General features: G+C 36.3%; 1 protein-coding gene across 1 annotated transcript in view; it reads right to left on the bottom strand.

The window, feature by feature from the left end:
• Positions 1-19,168, bottom strand: part of GPATCH2 (G-patch domain containing 2) — a 119,131-nt gene that overhangs the window by 96,848 nt on the left and 3,115 nt on the right. The window contains exons 2-4 of the mRNA XM_058801567.1: positions 13,363-14,076; positions 8,051-8,112; positions 46-228 (exon numbers count right to left, since the gene is read on the bottom strand). Coding sequence (XP_058657550.1) covers positions 46-228; positions 8,051-8,112; positions 13,363-14,076 — 959 coding nt within the window. The remainder of the gene's footprint in view (positions 1-45; positions 229-8,050; positions 8,113-13,362; positions 14,077-19,168) is intronic.

The raw sequence follows: 19,168 nt of genomic DNA, 5'->3' as shown, positions 1-19,168 counted from the left end.
ACCCAAGTCATTCTACAGCTTGCATTTGCTGGATTTGCTACTTACCTCTCCTCCCTGAGCGGGACATAAGAGGGAAAGTACCAGTTAAGATACTTTCAAAGACTGGGTCAGGCAATTCTCTGTCCAGTTCTGTGGAGTCTTCTTGTTCCCACCATGGAATGACCCCTGTAATTCCACATGCTCCACCTGATTCGTTTTCATGAAACCAATCACTCTGCTCATCATCACCTGTGTGAGGGCAGGGTCCCCCAAACCCCCAAAAAAGAGGGAGGAGCAGAGAAAATAAAAATCAGATGTTACCATCAATAAATACGCTGACAGGATTATTATTTCTTTCACTTTATAGCTGTATAACAATTACTCCTCTATAGCAGTTTTGTTTGGAAAATGTTTCTCAATAGCATGACAAACATTGCCATCAATGAAACATCATAAAATGTAATGCTTTAAAACCAATTTACAATAGTGAAAACAATAATAAACTAGTTAATCCTTTTGGCAATAACTGTGGGGAAATCCATTTAAGTTACTGCACTTTACATATTAACAAAAAAACAAGCCTTAATCTCCTGCAGGGAATTAAAAGGTATAAAACTGAAACTGGTTCTTTGCAGCTGATAATGGTATATAATTAGCTTAATTTCATGATTTGTATGGCTAGTAAAAAGGGAAAACAATCATGAACAGATGTGACTAAATGAAGTTAATCTGATTAAGTTCATTTAGAAATAAGTTTTGAAAAAGTTGATTTTAAATGAAAACTGACAGTACCACATGATTGAGAATTATACTGCATTATAATACAAAGTTGGTAATTTTTACTGACAATATTTATCTATGTAGAATTTAAATTAAGAAATAAGTCAGGACTGAAAATACAAGACTGAAAATTTGATCTTAAAATTAGCTCATAACCACACTGGCAACTAAAAAGAAATGTTTATGTTTGTTTTAAAACATGTTCTTTCATACACACCATCTAGTTTCAGAAGAACAGAAAACAGCTTCAAAAGACATGGGAAATTTTCTTTCCTCTACCCAAAACTTAGATTAGGTATGTGCTATACATTTTATTCTACTTCAAACTATCCAACCATGTTTCATTATTTCTGCACATAAATTATTTGTTTGACATTTCCATTTTTATTTGGAAATAAATTAAGCAAGATACAAATGTAAGATTTGTGAGACACAGATTTCAAGAATAAAAATGCACTTGTGCAAAGTTTCACTGTCACTCAATGCCATAGTGGGGAAATACAAATGATGAAAACCAAAGCCAAAATTTCATGAAAAATAAAATCCAACACACTTTCTCCAAACAAACTGTTACAATGTAAATAATATTTGAAATCAAGCACAACTGAAAATGTCTGTAAACATACAATCAGAACAAGTACTTCTAGAAAATATAGAATAATTAAAGGCCTTCACTGGTCACTTGCAGGTGAAATGGGATCCTTACACCTTTAATGATGACTACTAAAAGCAAAATTAGCAGAGGCTACAGAACAGGAACTTTTAGATGGAAGACGGTGAAAACAAAGGTGAGAAGAGATACATAGGTCAAAAAAAGATTTAAATTTCTTTGCATTCCTGAAGCATTTCTACCTGCTCTCCCTATTCACTCTAATCCTCATTTATAGCTATGACATTTCACAGAGGCATTCACCATTAATTCCATCCTCATTTTGTTACAGCCAGGTATGGGCTTTTTGGAGGAACTCTAAGAATACTTAAGAGGGACACTGGTGGTGGTGGAAGGAGAACCACACCTTTTAATTAGATTGGTCTGTGGTTCAGAACTAAGGTTGAAATCGCTTGTTTTGATTTTCCAAACCTTTATGTTTGGAAACACTTTTTCCAAATCTTTATGTTTGGAAACACTTTCCAAACTTTTGTTTGTTAAACTTCCTCTCTATATTTGTCATGAGAGCTCCAGATGCCTTCATTAACAAGAAATACTATCAGGAGCTCAAAAGTTGTCTTCTTACTCATAATTCATCCATGGAGATAAGCACAGAATTCTGAAATGGGGGTCCATGATGAGTTCAGGGACAGAAGCTGTAAGAGGCAGGGAGTGCAGCCTTGGGAGAAAGCTACAATTTCAGACTGGGGTGGTGGAATGTGCAATAAAACTAACAGCAGCTATGGAAGGAAACAGATATCTTTGCTATATACCCAATAGCAGTTCTTGGGGGAAAAAAAAAGAAATTACTTTTCCTTTTTGTGCAACAGGAATATTAGTATGTCAAACAATCTTCTGTTAAGTTACCTTAATTTTTATACTATTACATACTTCCCTAAGCACTTCTGTTGCTTACAGCCAAAGGCAGACTTTAGATGTGAACCTCTTAGTCTTTTTCCACATGACAGCAGCATCCAGATATACTTGGTTTTTAGCTTCCTTGTCTGTGAAATTAAACAACTCTGAATCCTCTGAATATTTTAAATCATATTATCACCTTGAGGCAAGTATAAGCCTATTACTACTATTCTTATCCAGGTGATACCACTCACAAGTCTTTTACTTACCAGTTGTTTCACCTTGAAGGGATGCCACTTTCAGAGCCAGGGGAGACCACTGCATTTAATTCATTCCCTACCTCATACATAGAGGCAATAAAACACAGAGGCCTCCCCATTCAAAGAGTTTGGTAATCAAACAATTGGATTTTATCCTACTTTAATTTGCAGCTCTCAAAAGGCAGCACAGTATTCATAGCAAATATGATCTTAGGCATACTAAAAGCTGAAAACAATATTTTTGCCTTCCAAAGATTCATTACACTGTCCTTTCCTCCTAGGATGCTGATTCAGCATAGGACTACAGCAAATTATGATATTTTTCCAAGGTACAGGAAAGGCAGAAAAATCACCAGATATTCAAAAATAGAGCCCATGCATCCTCCTAAACACATTTTAAAAATATATCAAACTTGTTTATGTGTAAGGTTAATGCTTCAATGAATTACTTCAAAGTAATTTACATTGAATTAGAACTGCACTGATCAGTCCAATAAAGTCAATTTGAGGCTCAGAAATGTCAACTTCAATCCTAAAATTTTCAGGCCAGTTTCTGGCTTAACACACTTTTTTTAGTTATTTTTAGGCCATCCCCTCCCTCCAATTACTGTTTCCCTAAAGTTCACTCCGTATTATGACGTCTATATATTTATGTAAGTACTGCTCCCATGTTAAATTCCTTGCCTTCTTCTTTAAGAAGTTTAGAAAATTATTTTATATGAGCTTCTGGTGGTTTTCCTATGGATGAAGACCCCTTCTGCATCACTATCACTTTCATGTTCAGAAAAACTATACCTGAATCATACTTTAGCTAAAGCAGTGCAGTTTTACAACAAACTTTCCACCGCACATTAAGAGAGAGTCCTACCTCCCTTTCTGTTTTATTACAAAATGGCCAGATCAGGCTCACCAGCAGCCATTATATGTGCTTGCCTAGAACAATCACAACACACTTTGAGAGGTTACTGTGAAAAGTTTGGCATCAATGTCCTACAAACCCCACGTGATGCTGTGCTGCTCTGTTATCCACCAACCCACACACAGAGAACAAGAGCACAGGGTCTGTGAATATCCTGGGATTTCAGTGTCATTTCCAGGACCAGTGTATCTCTTTCTACGTAAAAAAAAACCCCACTGCTAAGCTGTAATAATCATTTGGAAATATCAGGATATTCACTGTAACACATCCCAGGAGTTTCAGGAAAACAGAAACTGAAGTTACCCCTTCACAGAGGAACACTGCATCTTGCTCTTTGTGCTTTACAGAACTACCCTGACAGAAGCTATACATGTAAAAGGTACACTATAGAAATATTTAGGATTTCAACTACTCAGGTCATGTGCAACAGCTTCATCTTATTTCTTTTCCATCTGTGAAGACTATAAACTTATTTTCCACACCAGTTCAAACCTGGTGTGATTTCACTTTCCATTGCACACTCTAATTCTCTTCTATATGGGGAAACACACCCTGTCACCTGCAGCTACATGCAGTACAAGGTGCAAATTAGTTCCTCACTAGAATTCTTCTACTGAATCAGTACTGGGTCATCTTCATAAAGGACACAGTAATTAATATATGTTTAATGGTAAAATAATGAACAGCTATCTTTAAACGCTTAGCCACATCCACAGTGGAACTCTGACATTCTCTGACCTTCTCCAATTTTAACTGTTTAACACTTTATTAAGATAATATTCCTTCCTACTTGCTTAAATCTTACAGGACATTTCAAGTGTTGCATGCCATGATTTAAGAAGTCTTAAGTCAACTCTGAATTTCCCCAAATGTACAAGTATAGATGAACCAGGAACACACATTATGTTTTCTTTGCTATACCCAAGCTATAAAGCTCATTAAAGAACATCCTTGCAATTTAACTATTTCTTCACCCAAAACAGGGTATCATCCACTAGTGTCTGAATAACAATAGTTTTGTTAACACTGTGTTGAAAGCTTAACTTGTGAAGTGTCTTTGACCTGTGCAGTGCCTTGAAACTGCAGGAGATGCTACTAGTTAGGCCTATCACAGATTTGCTATTTTATGCTGCAATGCATAACTAGACATTTTGGCTCAAGATTCTCTTAAAATTTTCCTATACCAGGCATGACACTGCTTATTGTTAAAGTTTTTAATAATTGCAAAACAGCCAAGAAAATACAACCTGGAACAAAAGGAAAAAAGAGGAAAAAAAAAGGGAAGTCATGAGGATTTCTCATACATAAGCTTCAGGTGCTGCTTAGGTCTTTCAATTACTTTGTTGGCAGATTCTTCTACCTCCATACTTAAGAGCTTGATAGAAAAAATACTGTGGTTCTATCTGTTAAATCTTACCCCTAAAATGCCCAATTTGAAAACCTCTGAAGAAAATACAACCCACAAAAAGTCACTTGAGGTTTGTTAACAGTTCAGCAGCTACCTTCATCCCTGACAGTACCATCACAAACCATTATCTTTAAGCTTTTGCTGACTAACTCTTCAGGGTTTGCAATGTTTCACAGAATAAAAACATTTGCCACACTGGGCCTGCCAAAATTGAGCAACAATTACTTCTGCCAGAAGGAATTACCACAGTGGACAGAGCACAACAAGAGAGCTGCTTGTGCTCTCTCACATGACTTAATGTAAGCACTTGGGTAACTTGGAAAAGGAGGGCAAACAAGGCTGGGCTCAGATAAGGACTCCATGGGAACCAAACAAATCAAACAAAGCTGGAAGACTGGAACAGAGAAAGGAAAAGAGTACAGAAGTCTTAAAAAAATGTTAGATGGTACAGCACATATTAGGAGTTGGAGAGAGGATTTTCAAGTCTCAACAATTTCTCTTATCATATCTCATAATTGATGAGAACTATCCCAATTAAAGCTACACCTGGTTTTCTTTAATCAAATTATCAAAATTGAAACTCTTCTAAGATTCTGTCCACAGAAAATTAGATACTGTAACAAAATTTATCTCCATATCCTTTCTGAAAAATTTTGGAAAACATTAAAGGTCACAAGATCAGGCACTCCAAAGTTCATAATTATTTATTTAACTGGTCAAATGCTCCAAGAAATTGCTGCGTTAGTCACTTTCCTAGAATGTGCCCCAAAGGATGATTTTGGGAATTAAATAAAGTTTTATAGATATTACTTGTCTGCAATAAATGAGATGTGGTTCTTGATCTCAGAAACACAAAACAAACAAATGTTGCCCAGAAGAAAAGGAACCTCTTGTCCTTTGCTACCCAAACTTGCAAGTGATGGCAGGCATATCATTTAAACTAAGTATTTCACCAGGCAACATTAATCAATCTCTGGTTCTCCACTTGACTTAGCAGAAACCTGAAGTCAGAAGTGCAGAAAATTTGAACTACAAATGAGGTCAAGATGCTGATGCTCTGAACATAGATATATAGAGATGTTAAAGATTAGATATAGATATAAGATATAGATATCCTGGAGGAGGGACAGTGGTTAGACAGAAATTAAGAGTCTAGCTTTAAAACTACAAAATAAAACCAGCAATTTCTTCCCTTAATACATTTCCATCCTGTCCTCTTCCAGCTTTGTTTATCACACCTAGGCCTTTCCTTTGCTTCTATTAGACTGACTTTCTTCTTCCTTCATTCTTGTCAATTTAGTATGTGTCTCAGTTCAGCTACAAATTAACTCACAGAGATAAAATAACCTCACCTCAATTAAGGAGAGTACAAATTACTAGTATTTACTATTGGGGGGAATAAACATTATTAGAAAATCAACAATTTTGGTTTTGAAGTAGGATCTCTGATAGTATTTTCATAGAAAAGTCTCACAAAACCAAAGCTATAATGCAGATGTGTCTGAGTTCCACTGTGAAGCTAACAGTCTTCTGATCATACCCACAAAATTATTAGTTCAAAGGAGAGATTGAAAAAATGTTTTGTCATGACAATATCCTTTTAAGGTTTATTTTTATTTGTGTTTGAGAATACATTTTCAGGTCTAATGCTTTCTGCTTGAAAATTGAAAACTGAAACAAGATTCAAATACCAGACAAAATTAAGAGCTACAGCTTTAACGAACCAACGCTAAAAAGGTAACACCATACCACTGAGAAAACACAGTCGGTCACTGATCCCTCCTGTTTTCTTTTCCCACAAAATATATATGAAAACCAGAAACCAATATGTTTTCAGTCATATTATTCAAAGGTTTAAATAATATAGTTCAGGATTTAAGGATAAAAATATTTATAGAAATATATCAGAAAGGTACTGGAAAAACATGTGCAATTAGGAAGTGTGATAGGTCATCTTACATATAAATGTAGAGAAGAAATGCTTTAAAAATTCCAAGTCAGAGGAGAAATTCAAATAGGGAAGTAAAAGCAAATCTGTTTGACTCATACTTAAAGACTTCATGCATTGTAGCACTGAACATAAATCAACCTAAATCAATCTAAATTTTCAAAGAGAACCTAAACTCTTAAAAAAACATGAGTTAGCACAACCAAAATCAGATACTCAGGCTGGGAGGTACAGTTTGTGTGGCACAAGTTATCATTGAACAAGGAAGGTAACACTTCTGTTTTAAGTAGGAAAAATCCTCTCCCTACTGAAGATAACCCCAACCCCCAAAAAAACAGATGGAATGAGAAACTAAAAAAAAAGAAAAAGCCCCAAATGTTCCTTTAACCTAGGTTTGTGGAATGGGTCAGGATTTTATTCCTTGCACACACTCAAGTAGTCCTTGGCAAACTAATACCTCTGTTACCACTAACCTAAAATTTCCAACAGAAAAGCAAGTCTTAAATACTTGAGAGACTACTTTCTGTCTCATTTTTGTATCCTGTCAAAGATAGCAAGTTTCTACTCCAATATAGCATAATACAGGTAAATGTGTTGCAACACAGACTAAAGCTGATAAAAACCCCAAACTGTTACTTCCATCCTCAACAGTTTTATCACAGAAAAACATGTGAAAGCATTACGTGTACTAAAACAAAAGTTTTAATCTTCACCGCATTTCAGATTAAAGAAATGTTTTTTAGAGGGAAGATGTTAAACAGCTCAAATCTCAGTCTTAGACTGCAGAAACAGCAGTTTGTTTGAAATTACTTTGAAATTACTTTTCAAACAAATTAGTGAATGAAAAAGAACTACTAAAAAACTCTACCAGTTTGAAGGAAAAGAAAGAAAAAAGCCATCTCAAAAGAATAGTATGAGAAGTAGTACTATAATCAGAGTCCTGTCAGAAAATTGGAGGAACTAAGCAATTAATATAGATGATTTTTAGGAGATGCTCAAGTTTTTAGTAACTTTATCATATTACAGGGGCTGTTTCTCAACATAGCATTTGACTAAGTCATGTAGTCAAGACACCCTCTGTTAACATTGAAAAAAAAAAAACAAAACAGAAAGCAAGCTATACTTCCACTCAGTAAAACAGTAATAGAAACTGAAATACAATAATTAACCTATGAAATAACTTGTAACGCTTACAGAATTTCAACTGATGTGGTTTGAGGGGTGGAGAAGGGAAAGATTGTTTCAATACCTTGTCTTCCCTCATCATTGGTAAACAAACCAGCATCACTGCTGCTCAGACTGCTGGATTCACTGTAATAAGAGAAAGAGAGAAACAGATCAAAAGAACAATTGATCTTTCAGTCGTAAAATTTTAAGGAGACAAGGCTGTGCTCAGATTGAACTTAAGCCCAACAGAGATCAGAGAGAAAATAGGATGATTTTTTTTAATCAAACTGCAAATATCCCAGTTCCATTAACTACAAAGCGTATTATTTTTGGCACATAAAACCATAGGAATCTAATGGTACCCTGACAGTAAGCCAGATGTGACTGCAACGAGGTGCTGACACAATTGATGCATTTTATTATCTCCTTCCATCAAATGCTCACTGCTCCCTTCTTATACTGAGCAATTCAGCTTGATCCTGGAACACCACTGCTCAATAAAATAGGAAAAGTCTCAATCAAAAGCAGCCTAAGCCTTCCTTCAGCACATGAAATATAAGAGTCTGAAAATCAAATTATCTTTCTGAACATAATTTGCAAATATTCTGGAAAAGATACTGCTCAAGATTTCATGATGTTCCACTCAGGGGGAACAGAAAAAGTTTCTAATAAAGGTAACCAATTAAATCAAAACAAAGGTCACCCTGAAGAAAGTAAGTATGATTCAGGATCATCAACAACAACAAAAAAAACAAGGCACAGTTTACTTTGCTATGACTTCCAGCATGGCCTTAAAATTAGAATGTGTGTATACAACATGCACACACATCTCTAAATGAAAAGACATGAGCAGGTATTTAGTTCTTTGCTGTATGCACACTGTTACATACAATAACTCATGTGTCCCTAAACAGTAAATCAGACTGGTCTTTTAATAACACAGATAGGACTTGGCTGAGTTTCACATGAAAGGACTTTTCTGTAAACCCTTTATTTCACTTTTTATCAAGAGAGTAGCTATGTTATGGAGGTAATATTCTCACCAAAATTTTTATCACATTTTACTTAGTTTGAGATGTAGAACAACTTGAGAAAAAAACTCAAACACTTCAGCACAAAAATTCAAGTACATTTTATAAATACTACGGCTACTCTTGATGTCCCCATACAAGTCACTCACAAGAACTTCATGTCTGTTTTTACCTTTGTATACTCATTCATATTACAATTTGCATGCTGTCCTATACTTGAAAAAACTATTTCCAATTATTTTTAAATTTTAATACTAAATTATTTTTATCTGTACATCAAATAACTAGTACACTTGAGGAAATTATTTCCTTTTAAATTCTAATTTCTTACAAAAGCAAGTCTCGAGTTTTTTAATATATTAGTTATTCATATAAATATATGAACTATATAAAATTAATCTAATTCATATTTAATTATAAGCATATATATTTGTTTTTAGTATCTTCCTTTGGGACGCATCCCAACAAGATTTGAAACACAATATGGTAGCAGATGACACAAAGTAGTGTTTGAGTTTTTAAAGCATATATGTATAGAGAGAGACATAGCTCTGTGTTTGAAGATTAAGTTGCCTTAATCTTTGCTGTATCTTATGTATCTTAGGCTTATCCAAATTCTTGATGCATAAGCAACACTTACACTATATCTTATACATAATAAAATCAGAACAGACTTCAGCACTTGCACAACTGCCCTAAGCAGAAGTAAAGCAATATGCATGCAAGGAGAATGGAACCATCTTTTGTGAGGGACACCAAGACTTGAACTTTCTAATACTGCAAGTCCTAGTAATTGCCTTTTAGCAAACATCACACCCTCACTTTATTTATAACACAGATGGCTTTACTGTCCCTAGATTTCTTTGTGCATAATTTTACATCATCCATTTAAAAGGAAACAACATCCCTTCTTCATAGATTCTTTTTGTGCACTTATTGTTTAATTGCATGTTTTAAAATAAAGACAGGAAATCCTTTCAACCCTGATATTTCAGCCAATTTCCCAACCAAAAATTCCAATTTTGAGAACCGGCTCGATCCCTTTTTTAAGATATTTAAATTGTGAAAAAATTCTCACTGAAGGACTAGTCAGCACATAAAAACATAACCACTTGAAATTTTTGAAAAAATTCTAAAAAAATTTAAGAATTCAAACTAACACTGGCTTGTCCATGGCAGCCACAGTGCTCACTCTCCTCAGACCACAGTCACATTGGGCAGGGATTACAGCTGAGAGAATTGCTAGATGGCAGTCATTTCACTGAATAAATTCAAAACTTCTGGAATTAATACATTAATAGATAAGTACATGAAACTGAAATTATGATGGAATATATTTCCAGTTTTAATATAATTTTGCAGAGTATACTGCTTATTCCTTTGCTTTATAATGAGAATTCCACTCCCAGTAAGACTTCAATGAAAACAGAAAAATCCACAGACTCTTTTTAGTCCTATAAAATAGTGTGTGCAAGCAAAAATTTGGAAGAACAGCTAAGCTATCCAAAAAGCTTTCACATCTTTATTTCTGTATTTCTGGAAATAAAGAAGAAATACTTGTAATTTGCAGTTCCTATGACTAATGAGCTGCCTGGTGCCCTGGTTTTATATGAGACATGGGAGCTTTGTGCTGTCCCCAGGACCTGACCAGCTCCTGTTTGCCCCCCAGCCACAGTGGGTGGTGCCTCCGAGCTTCACTGCTGCTTCTCTTTCAAAACAGGCAATTGAGATTTCACCTCTCTTTAGTCACTTCAAACACAAACAAGAGCCAAAGCCGGTGGGAATCAAATAGCACCCAGAACATCACACACTGCTGAATTTGGCTGAAACTGACCAAAAGCTGTACAATGAGGATAAAGATGGATAAGCTCTGATCACAAAAATCTCATTTCCAGTGCTTAAAACAATCCTCCCAGGAATTCATCTTTGGGATCATTTAGATGCTGACATTTCAAGAGTTTGAAGACTCCTCTTTCAACTTCAGAATCATGCACTTAAAATCTGGTTTTTGGTGCTTGAACACACACATGCAGAGATAAAAGACTGCCAAAGAAGGGCCATTTAACATTTTTAATGTGCACTTCCAAAACGTGTTATTTTCTGATAAGGTCATGTATACTCTGAAAACTTTTGACTGGTTTTAGAGCCAATCAATTTAACTCCCATTAAAAATTATCAGCTTGGTTTTGTCTCTAAAAAACAAACTTCTAAAAAATTAGTCCTATTTTTAAGAATTACTGAACTATTACACTGAATACTACTGCACACATTACTGCATACAAAACAAAAGCAACTTTGTATACTTTTTATTCTTCCTCTTCCAGCAAGCCCTGCTGAAGTGCAAGTGTTATCCAAGATGCTTTGTTACCTCTTTGCATCTTGTACAATCCCATCTTCCCTTTTAAAATCTAAGCTTTCACTTTCAGAGCAGACTTTTCTTAAGAGTTTGTTCGTTCTTTGAAATTCTTCTAGTTAAATGATCTCTAATAAAGGCACTGTTGCATCTAAGTAAAGTTAGATTAAAACAAAATTATGCACATACGAAATATTCTGATACTGTATCACCTGAGAGCTTTCTAGGCAGATTTCTAGCCACACTATGAAATGCAAGTTTTCTAATTCAGTGATTTCAAAGCTTTCTATTCAGTAGAATGACAGACCACCTCAACTGTTTGCATAAGCAGAAAACCCTATGAAGATGAGAACGGTTTTAAAGACTACTTACTGGGACCATATACAACAAGCATTTGGAATACTGGGGCCATATACAACAAGCATTTGGAATATGACTTGAACAAAAGCAGCATTTGGGGTAACAAAACATCAAGTATTTTGAAGAGGAAGATCAGCTTTTAAAACAATAATGTTTCTTTTGAGAAAGAAGATTCAGACTGACCTGATTAGTTTGGTTCTTGGAGTCTAAAAGAGAATATCCTAATTGAACACTCTTCTCTCCATCCAAAAATTAGCTACAGAACTTTTGAGTTGAAGAACTGTTACCCTTATAGCATAACAGAAAGTCTTTCATAAATGAGAAATGTAACAAGAATATGGACATATGAAAAGCTATACAATGGTTCCTAGTGCGAGGGAAATTTTTAAACATCTGTCCCAGACATGGAGGAACAGACTCCAAGTATTGTCAAAGAAAAGACAAGTTTTCTAAAGGCTTTCTAACAGCACAGACTCCAACTTGCATGCCAAAGGGAGATGTCTACACTGGCTACCCTGAAGGATGAGTTCTGCTCTAGTAATTAACATGTAAGGAAAAATGTTTAAGGTTTGGGATTTATTCAGCTCTTCCAGCTCCTTCTTGTTCACAGGTGAGGGACAGAGCTAGTACATAACAGAAAGACTTAGGACTTTTCTGACCATAACTGGAGTTAGTCACTTACCAATGCTGCTGTTATTACAGTAACCAATCTGACTGCTCTGGTCAAAACCACTCTCTGCACCTCAATTCTATCTGTTCAGTAAGGAAAAGGCTTAACAGTTTATAGATAAATTCCTACAAAGACAACAGGGACACCAGTGCCATCAGGGAACTGATCAAAATAGTATCTTTGAAGACGTGTCTGTCTTGCTGACACTTCTGCATTCAGAACCTGGCTTGTGGAACAAACAAAACCAGCCTTACTAGGCCCTGCAGTTAACATCCCCTGTGTACAGTAGAAAAATGACTTATACCTTACTGTGTTGTCAAAATAGTACTTTGGAAACAATTACCACTGTAGTATGACTGTTGTCTGGAATGGATGGATGAGGTGTACTGCCAAAGGGTCATCATTCCTCCATTTTTCTAATGGTAAGCTCAGGTGTTTCTGAACTGTAAATTGGTTTTTGCATTTCGTAAATGATGTATATCCTTGGCAACCTGCAGACTTTTTATGCCCATGACACACCAGAACATACTGTCTAAATGGTGAATCTAAACACTGACAACCCTTCTGACAAATAGAGATAACAATCAAAGTACCAATGTCTAGAAATTGGAAAAACACTAAATTCTTATCTGACAACTGTTACCAGTTGAAATATCCAGAAAAACCTGTGTCATTCATATGTGTATTTTGTCACTCTTGATCTTGAAACAATTAGAATGCATTATTTCTCTAAACTGTTTTCTTGGTTATTCCTCTGCTACGTCACTATTTTATGCAGAATTCCTTAACTTGATCAACTAATACATAAAAAATAGTAGATGTAAAAAAAGTAAGAGTAACTTGTTAAAACAGATACTATTGATGCTAGAATTTAAACTCTGGAATCAACAAAAAATCTAAAGTTTCTCAATACAAGGAACAGTAATAAATGCAAACAAATATTATCCAAAGTTTCTCTAAAAAGAAAAAGGAAGAATAACCTGTCACTCATGTTCTCATCTGAGCCTTTTTGCTCCTCATATTCCATTTTGTCCTTATTTGCTTGACTCACTTCTTCATTTTCTATAACTACTCCTTCATCCAAGATTTCTGGACCTTGTCGAGCTGCAGATACTTTTCTTTTCTTCACTTTGCTCTTGGAAAACTCCTGGTGCTGGTATGATTTATTGTTATTGTCCATTTCTTTATCTCTGCTGTTATCCTGCTGTTGAGTTATTGTCAGTGCATTAGAGACTTCTGACGGCAGATCTATCGCCATGCGTTTTACCTTCCTCCTCCTGCGCAAAGTTCTGTTTCCCAAACTGTCCACAGCCAAATCTGGTTCGTGCCACAGAGGCCTTTTGCCTCTAATGTTATTCAAGTTTGAGGAGGGCCTACGTTTAGCAACCAACAGCTGGTCATCAGAATCGCTGTGGTCTTTCTTGGTGGCATGATTGTCCCTGTAGTCTTTGTTTGATTCCTCCAAACTGGAATCAGAGCCCTCACTCAGGCAGTGCCCAGTCTCCCAGGGGTGATGGGTGGTAAATGAACGTCTTTTCCGTCCCCTCCTTTTCCTTGCTTGCCTCTTTAGAAGACAAGACACGCTTCGAGAATGATCTCCAGTATCAGCAAAACCTCCTCTGGCTTGCTCTGAACTTTCTTCCAGTGCTGAGACCAGATCATGAACCAGCTCCTCCATAGTCCTACTGAAATGCCTATAGATTTCAAAGGGAAAAAAGCACACAAGAAAACAACAAATTAATTAAAAGTGCTAAGCATAAACTACAACAACCTCATAGGACAAAATCATTTTAGACACCTTAGGCAAAGCAGAATAATCTTTATAGGATGGCCACTGACTCTTTCTGCCAAGAGACAAAACCTTGCCAACCAGTCCTACAGAATTTGAAGCACACCAGCATGTGTTCCTTTTAAAAGGTATCTTCCCAAACTTCTGTCTTGGAAAGAAAAGGCAGCCAGGGGCTTCCCCCCATTGGTTTGTGGCCTCACTGTTGTTGTTTGGTTTTAACTAATTTCATCACACTTATAAGACTGCCAGGAATCCCACATGGCAAGAGCATCAACAGTGAGCATTCACTCTAACTGCAGGTAAGGGACACATCTTAAATTTAAGAATGGGAAATGAAATACATAATATTCTCCTTGTATCTATGTATAACAATGACTTCTGCTTAAGACTTTCATTATGAGAAAATATTTTTAAGGATGATTATCTCCTAATGTTGCCTAAATGCTAAAATTAAGTTAAGACAGCAATTCTTGGATAATGACTTTTTTCCTACTAGCAAATAAGTCTGTCTTTCCAAATGGCTGACATCTGTTTGATTTTAAAAAAATAGCAATTCAATGAAGTTATATTGGGTTGAGAGAATACCCAACTACAGGTAATTCTAGAGTATTGAATGTAAAAGTTTGCTACCACATGTAGGCACTTGCATCCATAGAATCCCATAATCGCATAAGGAAAACAATTCCTAAAGATACAGTGTCAAATTAAGGCCTTAATGTTTTGCTTCTTCCTCTTCAAATTTCACTAGCATTTAGCACATCTTTAACTCAGTAAGTTCACCCATGCATTACATGAATGTAATTACAAAAACATTAAATGATTGCTGCTGAACTCTAATCCCTCTCTGAAGGATGAGAACCTTCTCCATATACACAGCAATCAGACTTTCATATCAAAACATCAGAAGACCCCTTTCCTTGAGGTAAAGCAAAGAATAATTTTCATGCTTGCTACTACATTGCACAAACTGATACATGTGGAATACATTGTACATTGTACATTCAGTAAATTATGCAGAGGACATTTAAAAGCAAGACCCTTCACTTCGTTTTACAATATAAATGGCTGGAGGAACCTATAATAACAAGTTTTCTACACATACTCAGTGGTGCTGTGGAGAAAACCTAGACAGATCACAGACAGCTTCCCTCTGCCACTTAGCACAAACTCCACCATCAAAGATACTAATGGTGATGGGCAGTCTTAAATATTAATGGAGGAAATGAAGAACACGTTTAAGAAGAAATCCAAATGCTCATGAAATATCTTACCTAAAGAAGTTATATATTCTCCTTTTAAACCATTTTCAGAAATACTTACTTTAAAGATTTCAATTGCAGGAACAATAAAAGCACAGAAAGTGGTAGAAATACAAGTTTATTTTGAATTCTCGAAACAGCTGTGTCACTTGCATTATTTCCCATACCTCTTTTCCTGTCCTCATGTAACCTCTAGTCATATTACTCCCTCTTAATGTTTCCTTGGCTCTCGGTACAGCAGAATTATACTGTCTTGTAAATGGTGAGACAGCTCTGGAAAAGTGTGACACTTTCTCCTTAATCCATTTGGTTCACAAGATGCTTAACCAGAGGCACTAGCCCATGTTTCCCCATGGCTGTGGCTGCAGTGGGAGGCACTCACCCCTTCAGCCCTCCTGTTAGATCCCCATGCGGACAGGCAATCCCCAGAGACGCTCGTATCAAAAGTGACATGCACTCATTGTACAGAAACCGTAACACCTCAACGAACAAATGGCAGCACATTTGGGTTAACTTGAGACACCAATTCCCTCAAACACCTGCCCAACCCTTCCTGCAAAAGCCATACACTTTTGCATTTATGGCAAACTGATAGAAGTGGAGGTGCACTAAAACATGAACTTGTAGGCTTAAACCTAGATTTAGCTCACCAAATGAACAGATCTCTGCTAACCTGCCAGAATATGAACTAGCTTATATAAATCTCTTGCTGCCCATTCTCTTAGTCATCTTGCAGCACAAAGCAAAAGGGAAAGAGAAGACAGGGAGACTAATGCCTTGCACCATAATTTATGATTAATTCCTTCAATTCAGTATCCCTAATCTGTATGGATAACTATGTCACTAAAATCAATGTAGCTCCTAGAGTGGACATACCAATTTACTCCAGATAATGGCACGAGTATGGTGGTTAAAATTGCCTCAGTTCCAAAATACTTCAAGATCAAACACAATATATCCAGTTCTGAGTTTTATACCTGAATGAAACTTGCCCTGTATTCCTCCCAAAATACTGCAATATAGATGGTTTCAGATCGAAAGACAAAACTCAAGAAAAGTGAACATCTTCAAGTGTTTTGAAGTTAAGGGATAACAAGATTCTTAAATGACTCTGAACAGTAAAGGGACTTCACTTCCAGCAGACTATGACTTTGAATACTATGCATTCCTGCAATTAATCTCTTCTACTGAATACCAAGTCTCTTCATTGAAACTCCTGAATTAAGGTTTGTACAGTGACCTTCTTTGCCCTAAAAACTGCAGCCATGGTCCAATGTATAATATAAATGTATCATAACTGCATCACCTCCTACACAGATCAGACAAATTAATAGTTTAATTATTTCAACATGCTTCCTTAGGATGATTACAAAATTACTTGATCAATTTGGACAGTGCAAGCTTCTTTGCAATAGATTGAGAATGCAAATACAAACCACTTCAGGTTTCTATTCACATTCCACTTTCAACATGCCAGCGGTCCACATTAAAACTCCTTCTCCTGAAAACCCAAAAAAATCTCTTTTGCTTAATTTTTTTGGTGCTCTCATTTCTCCTGCTATAATTGAAGGAAAAAAAAAAACCCCACAGGTAGCAGCAGCCAGATAGATTTCAGATTAACTGTTCTATCTCCAAAAATTCAGGAGCACATTTTTATTATAGCATTATTTATCAGACAAACTCAGTTTTGAAACCAGCTGTCAAGCCTATGAAGCAATTTTAATCATTGCTGCAGATGGGACTGTAACAAAAATATTTGCATTTGAAACAAGTTGAAAAATAACTACAAAAAGTATTGAGGACATGACCAGTGAGTATCAGCAGTGTTCAGTAAGATAAGAAATTTCAAAGGTTGTAACAATGAATGTAGAACAACATATTGAGGTACATAAAATATTAAGATGAGCCACAGTTTAGCACGACTCACATAAGGCTATAAAAATGCTGTTACAGCAACAGCCCACAGCTAGCAATAAACTGTAATGTCCTCACTTGGAGAGGATCCTACTTTACTACAAGAAAATCTAGTTTGCCTACAGTGACCTTTACATTTATCTGAAGCAATTTTAATGTAGTTCACCAAAGGCTGACCCATTTCCTCTCTAACCCTTACCAGAATAGACCATGTAAATTCTGTTTGCAGGGAACAGCATGACTGCTTTCAGCTGCTCCAAAACAGATCACACAGCTTCTGTTCAGTGTAATACTCAAACAGAAAATCCTAATGGAAATGATGGGCACTCACTTCTTCAGTGAAACTTAAGAATCACTTGTGTTCACCTCACACCTAAAGCACATAACAATTGAGCTCTGATTGCTTACAAAATATTTAACAAACACACACTGATGGAAAAGTTAATTTAGTTGCACAACTCTTAAGAGGCATTACATCTTGCCAAACCCACAGATGAATTTACATTTACTTTCTAGTTCTACACCTTTTCCTGTTAAACAGGACTGGGGCTTCTTGCAGCTAAATTCATGCTGCATCTGTGCTTCATCAATTCCAAGAAGAACCATGAGTTTTGCTTCGTTCACAAACCACCTTGATCACAAGCTAAAAGCACGAGAGAAATCAAATAGTTCCTTCAACCTTGGGATTAAAAAACCTGACTCCCAATAATCTTTTCCCATACAGACTCTCTGATGTCTCAGCTGTACCCATGGAGTACCTTTATCTTCAGACAGGCACTAATTTAAATCCCATTTCTCCACCTCAGAAGTTATTTTCACAAAGCCCTAGCTAGAAGCACTGATTTTGAGAGCTCTGCTTTATTAATGAGTGTGACTGAAATTTGGATTGAAGAGGTGAAAGTATTTGGAAGAGAGGAGCACACGACAAATCCCACTGCTTTACTTGAAGAATTTACATAATCAAAAAAGAGACTTATCATGGTTCTTGGGACACACAAAGGGGGAAGCAAAACAAAGCAACACAATTAAGTAAAAATTATTAAAAAGTTGGCAAGAGACTATGGTAGATTATGAAATCACTGATAAACCTCTGCTACACAGAAGTTTATGTTTCCCTCATTCCTAGGTAACAAGATGAGGAAATTGCCTCAAGCTGCACCAGGGGTAGTTTAAAAAATTTTATATTAGGAAAACTTTCTTCATTACAAAGAAAAAAATTAGGAAAGAATGGTCAGGTATTGAACCAAACTGCCCAGAGAAGTGGTAGAAGCACTGGTGGAAGTGTTCAAAAACCGTGTGGATGTGGCACCTGAGGACAGGGTTTAGTGGTGAATGTGGCAGTGCTGCAGTAACAGACTCTGCCTCAGAGGTCTTTCCAAACGTAACCATTCTATGAGCAGAAAATGAAGTTGTGCCTAGACTATTTAAACTCCCTGTCATTAAAAAGCCATCACTGAGAGGAGGACAAAGCATCCAGTTCCACATCCACACCTAGTTATGTCCTTTGGCACTATCTGCTGGACCACCAGGCATGCAAAGCCATCCTTTCCATCCTATATCAACCAGCACTGCAGGGCATAAGAGCTACCTGTATTTACTTGCCACACCTGATGCAGAAACAAGACATGGAAAAGTTGGGAGGGTGTGTTTCAAATGTTCCTGGTTGTTAGAAAGGGTTAAGGTAATAATAACTAGAGTTTGTGAAGACAAACTGAGAAATAAGAAGAGGAGAGATTGAGAGGAAAGTTACTGTCTTTACAAACAATTCTATGGGTGAAGGTGTGGACGCTAACATCTCTGAAAAGGGGCTCAATGTCTCTGCTA

This window comes from Ammospiza caudacuta, chromosome 3 (genome assembly GCF_027887145.1).
Source record: "Ammospiza caudacuta isolate bAmmCau1 chromosome 3, bAmmCau1.pri, whole genome shotgun sequence".
Classification (NCBI taxonomy): Eukaryota; Metazoa; Chordata; class Aves; order Passeriformes; family Passerellidae; genus Ammospiza; species Ammospiza caudacuta.
Note: the sequence above shows the minus strand (reverse complement) of the source record. Positions and strands in the feature narration are given on the sequence as shown.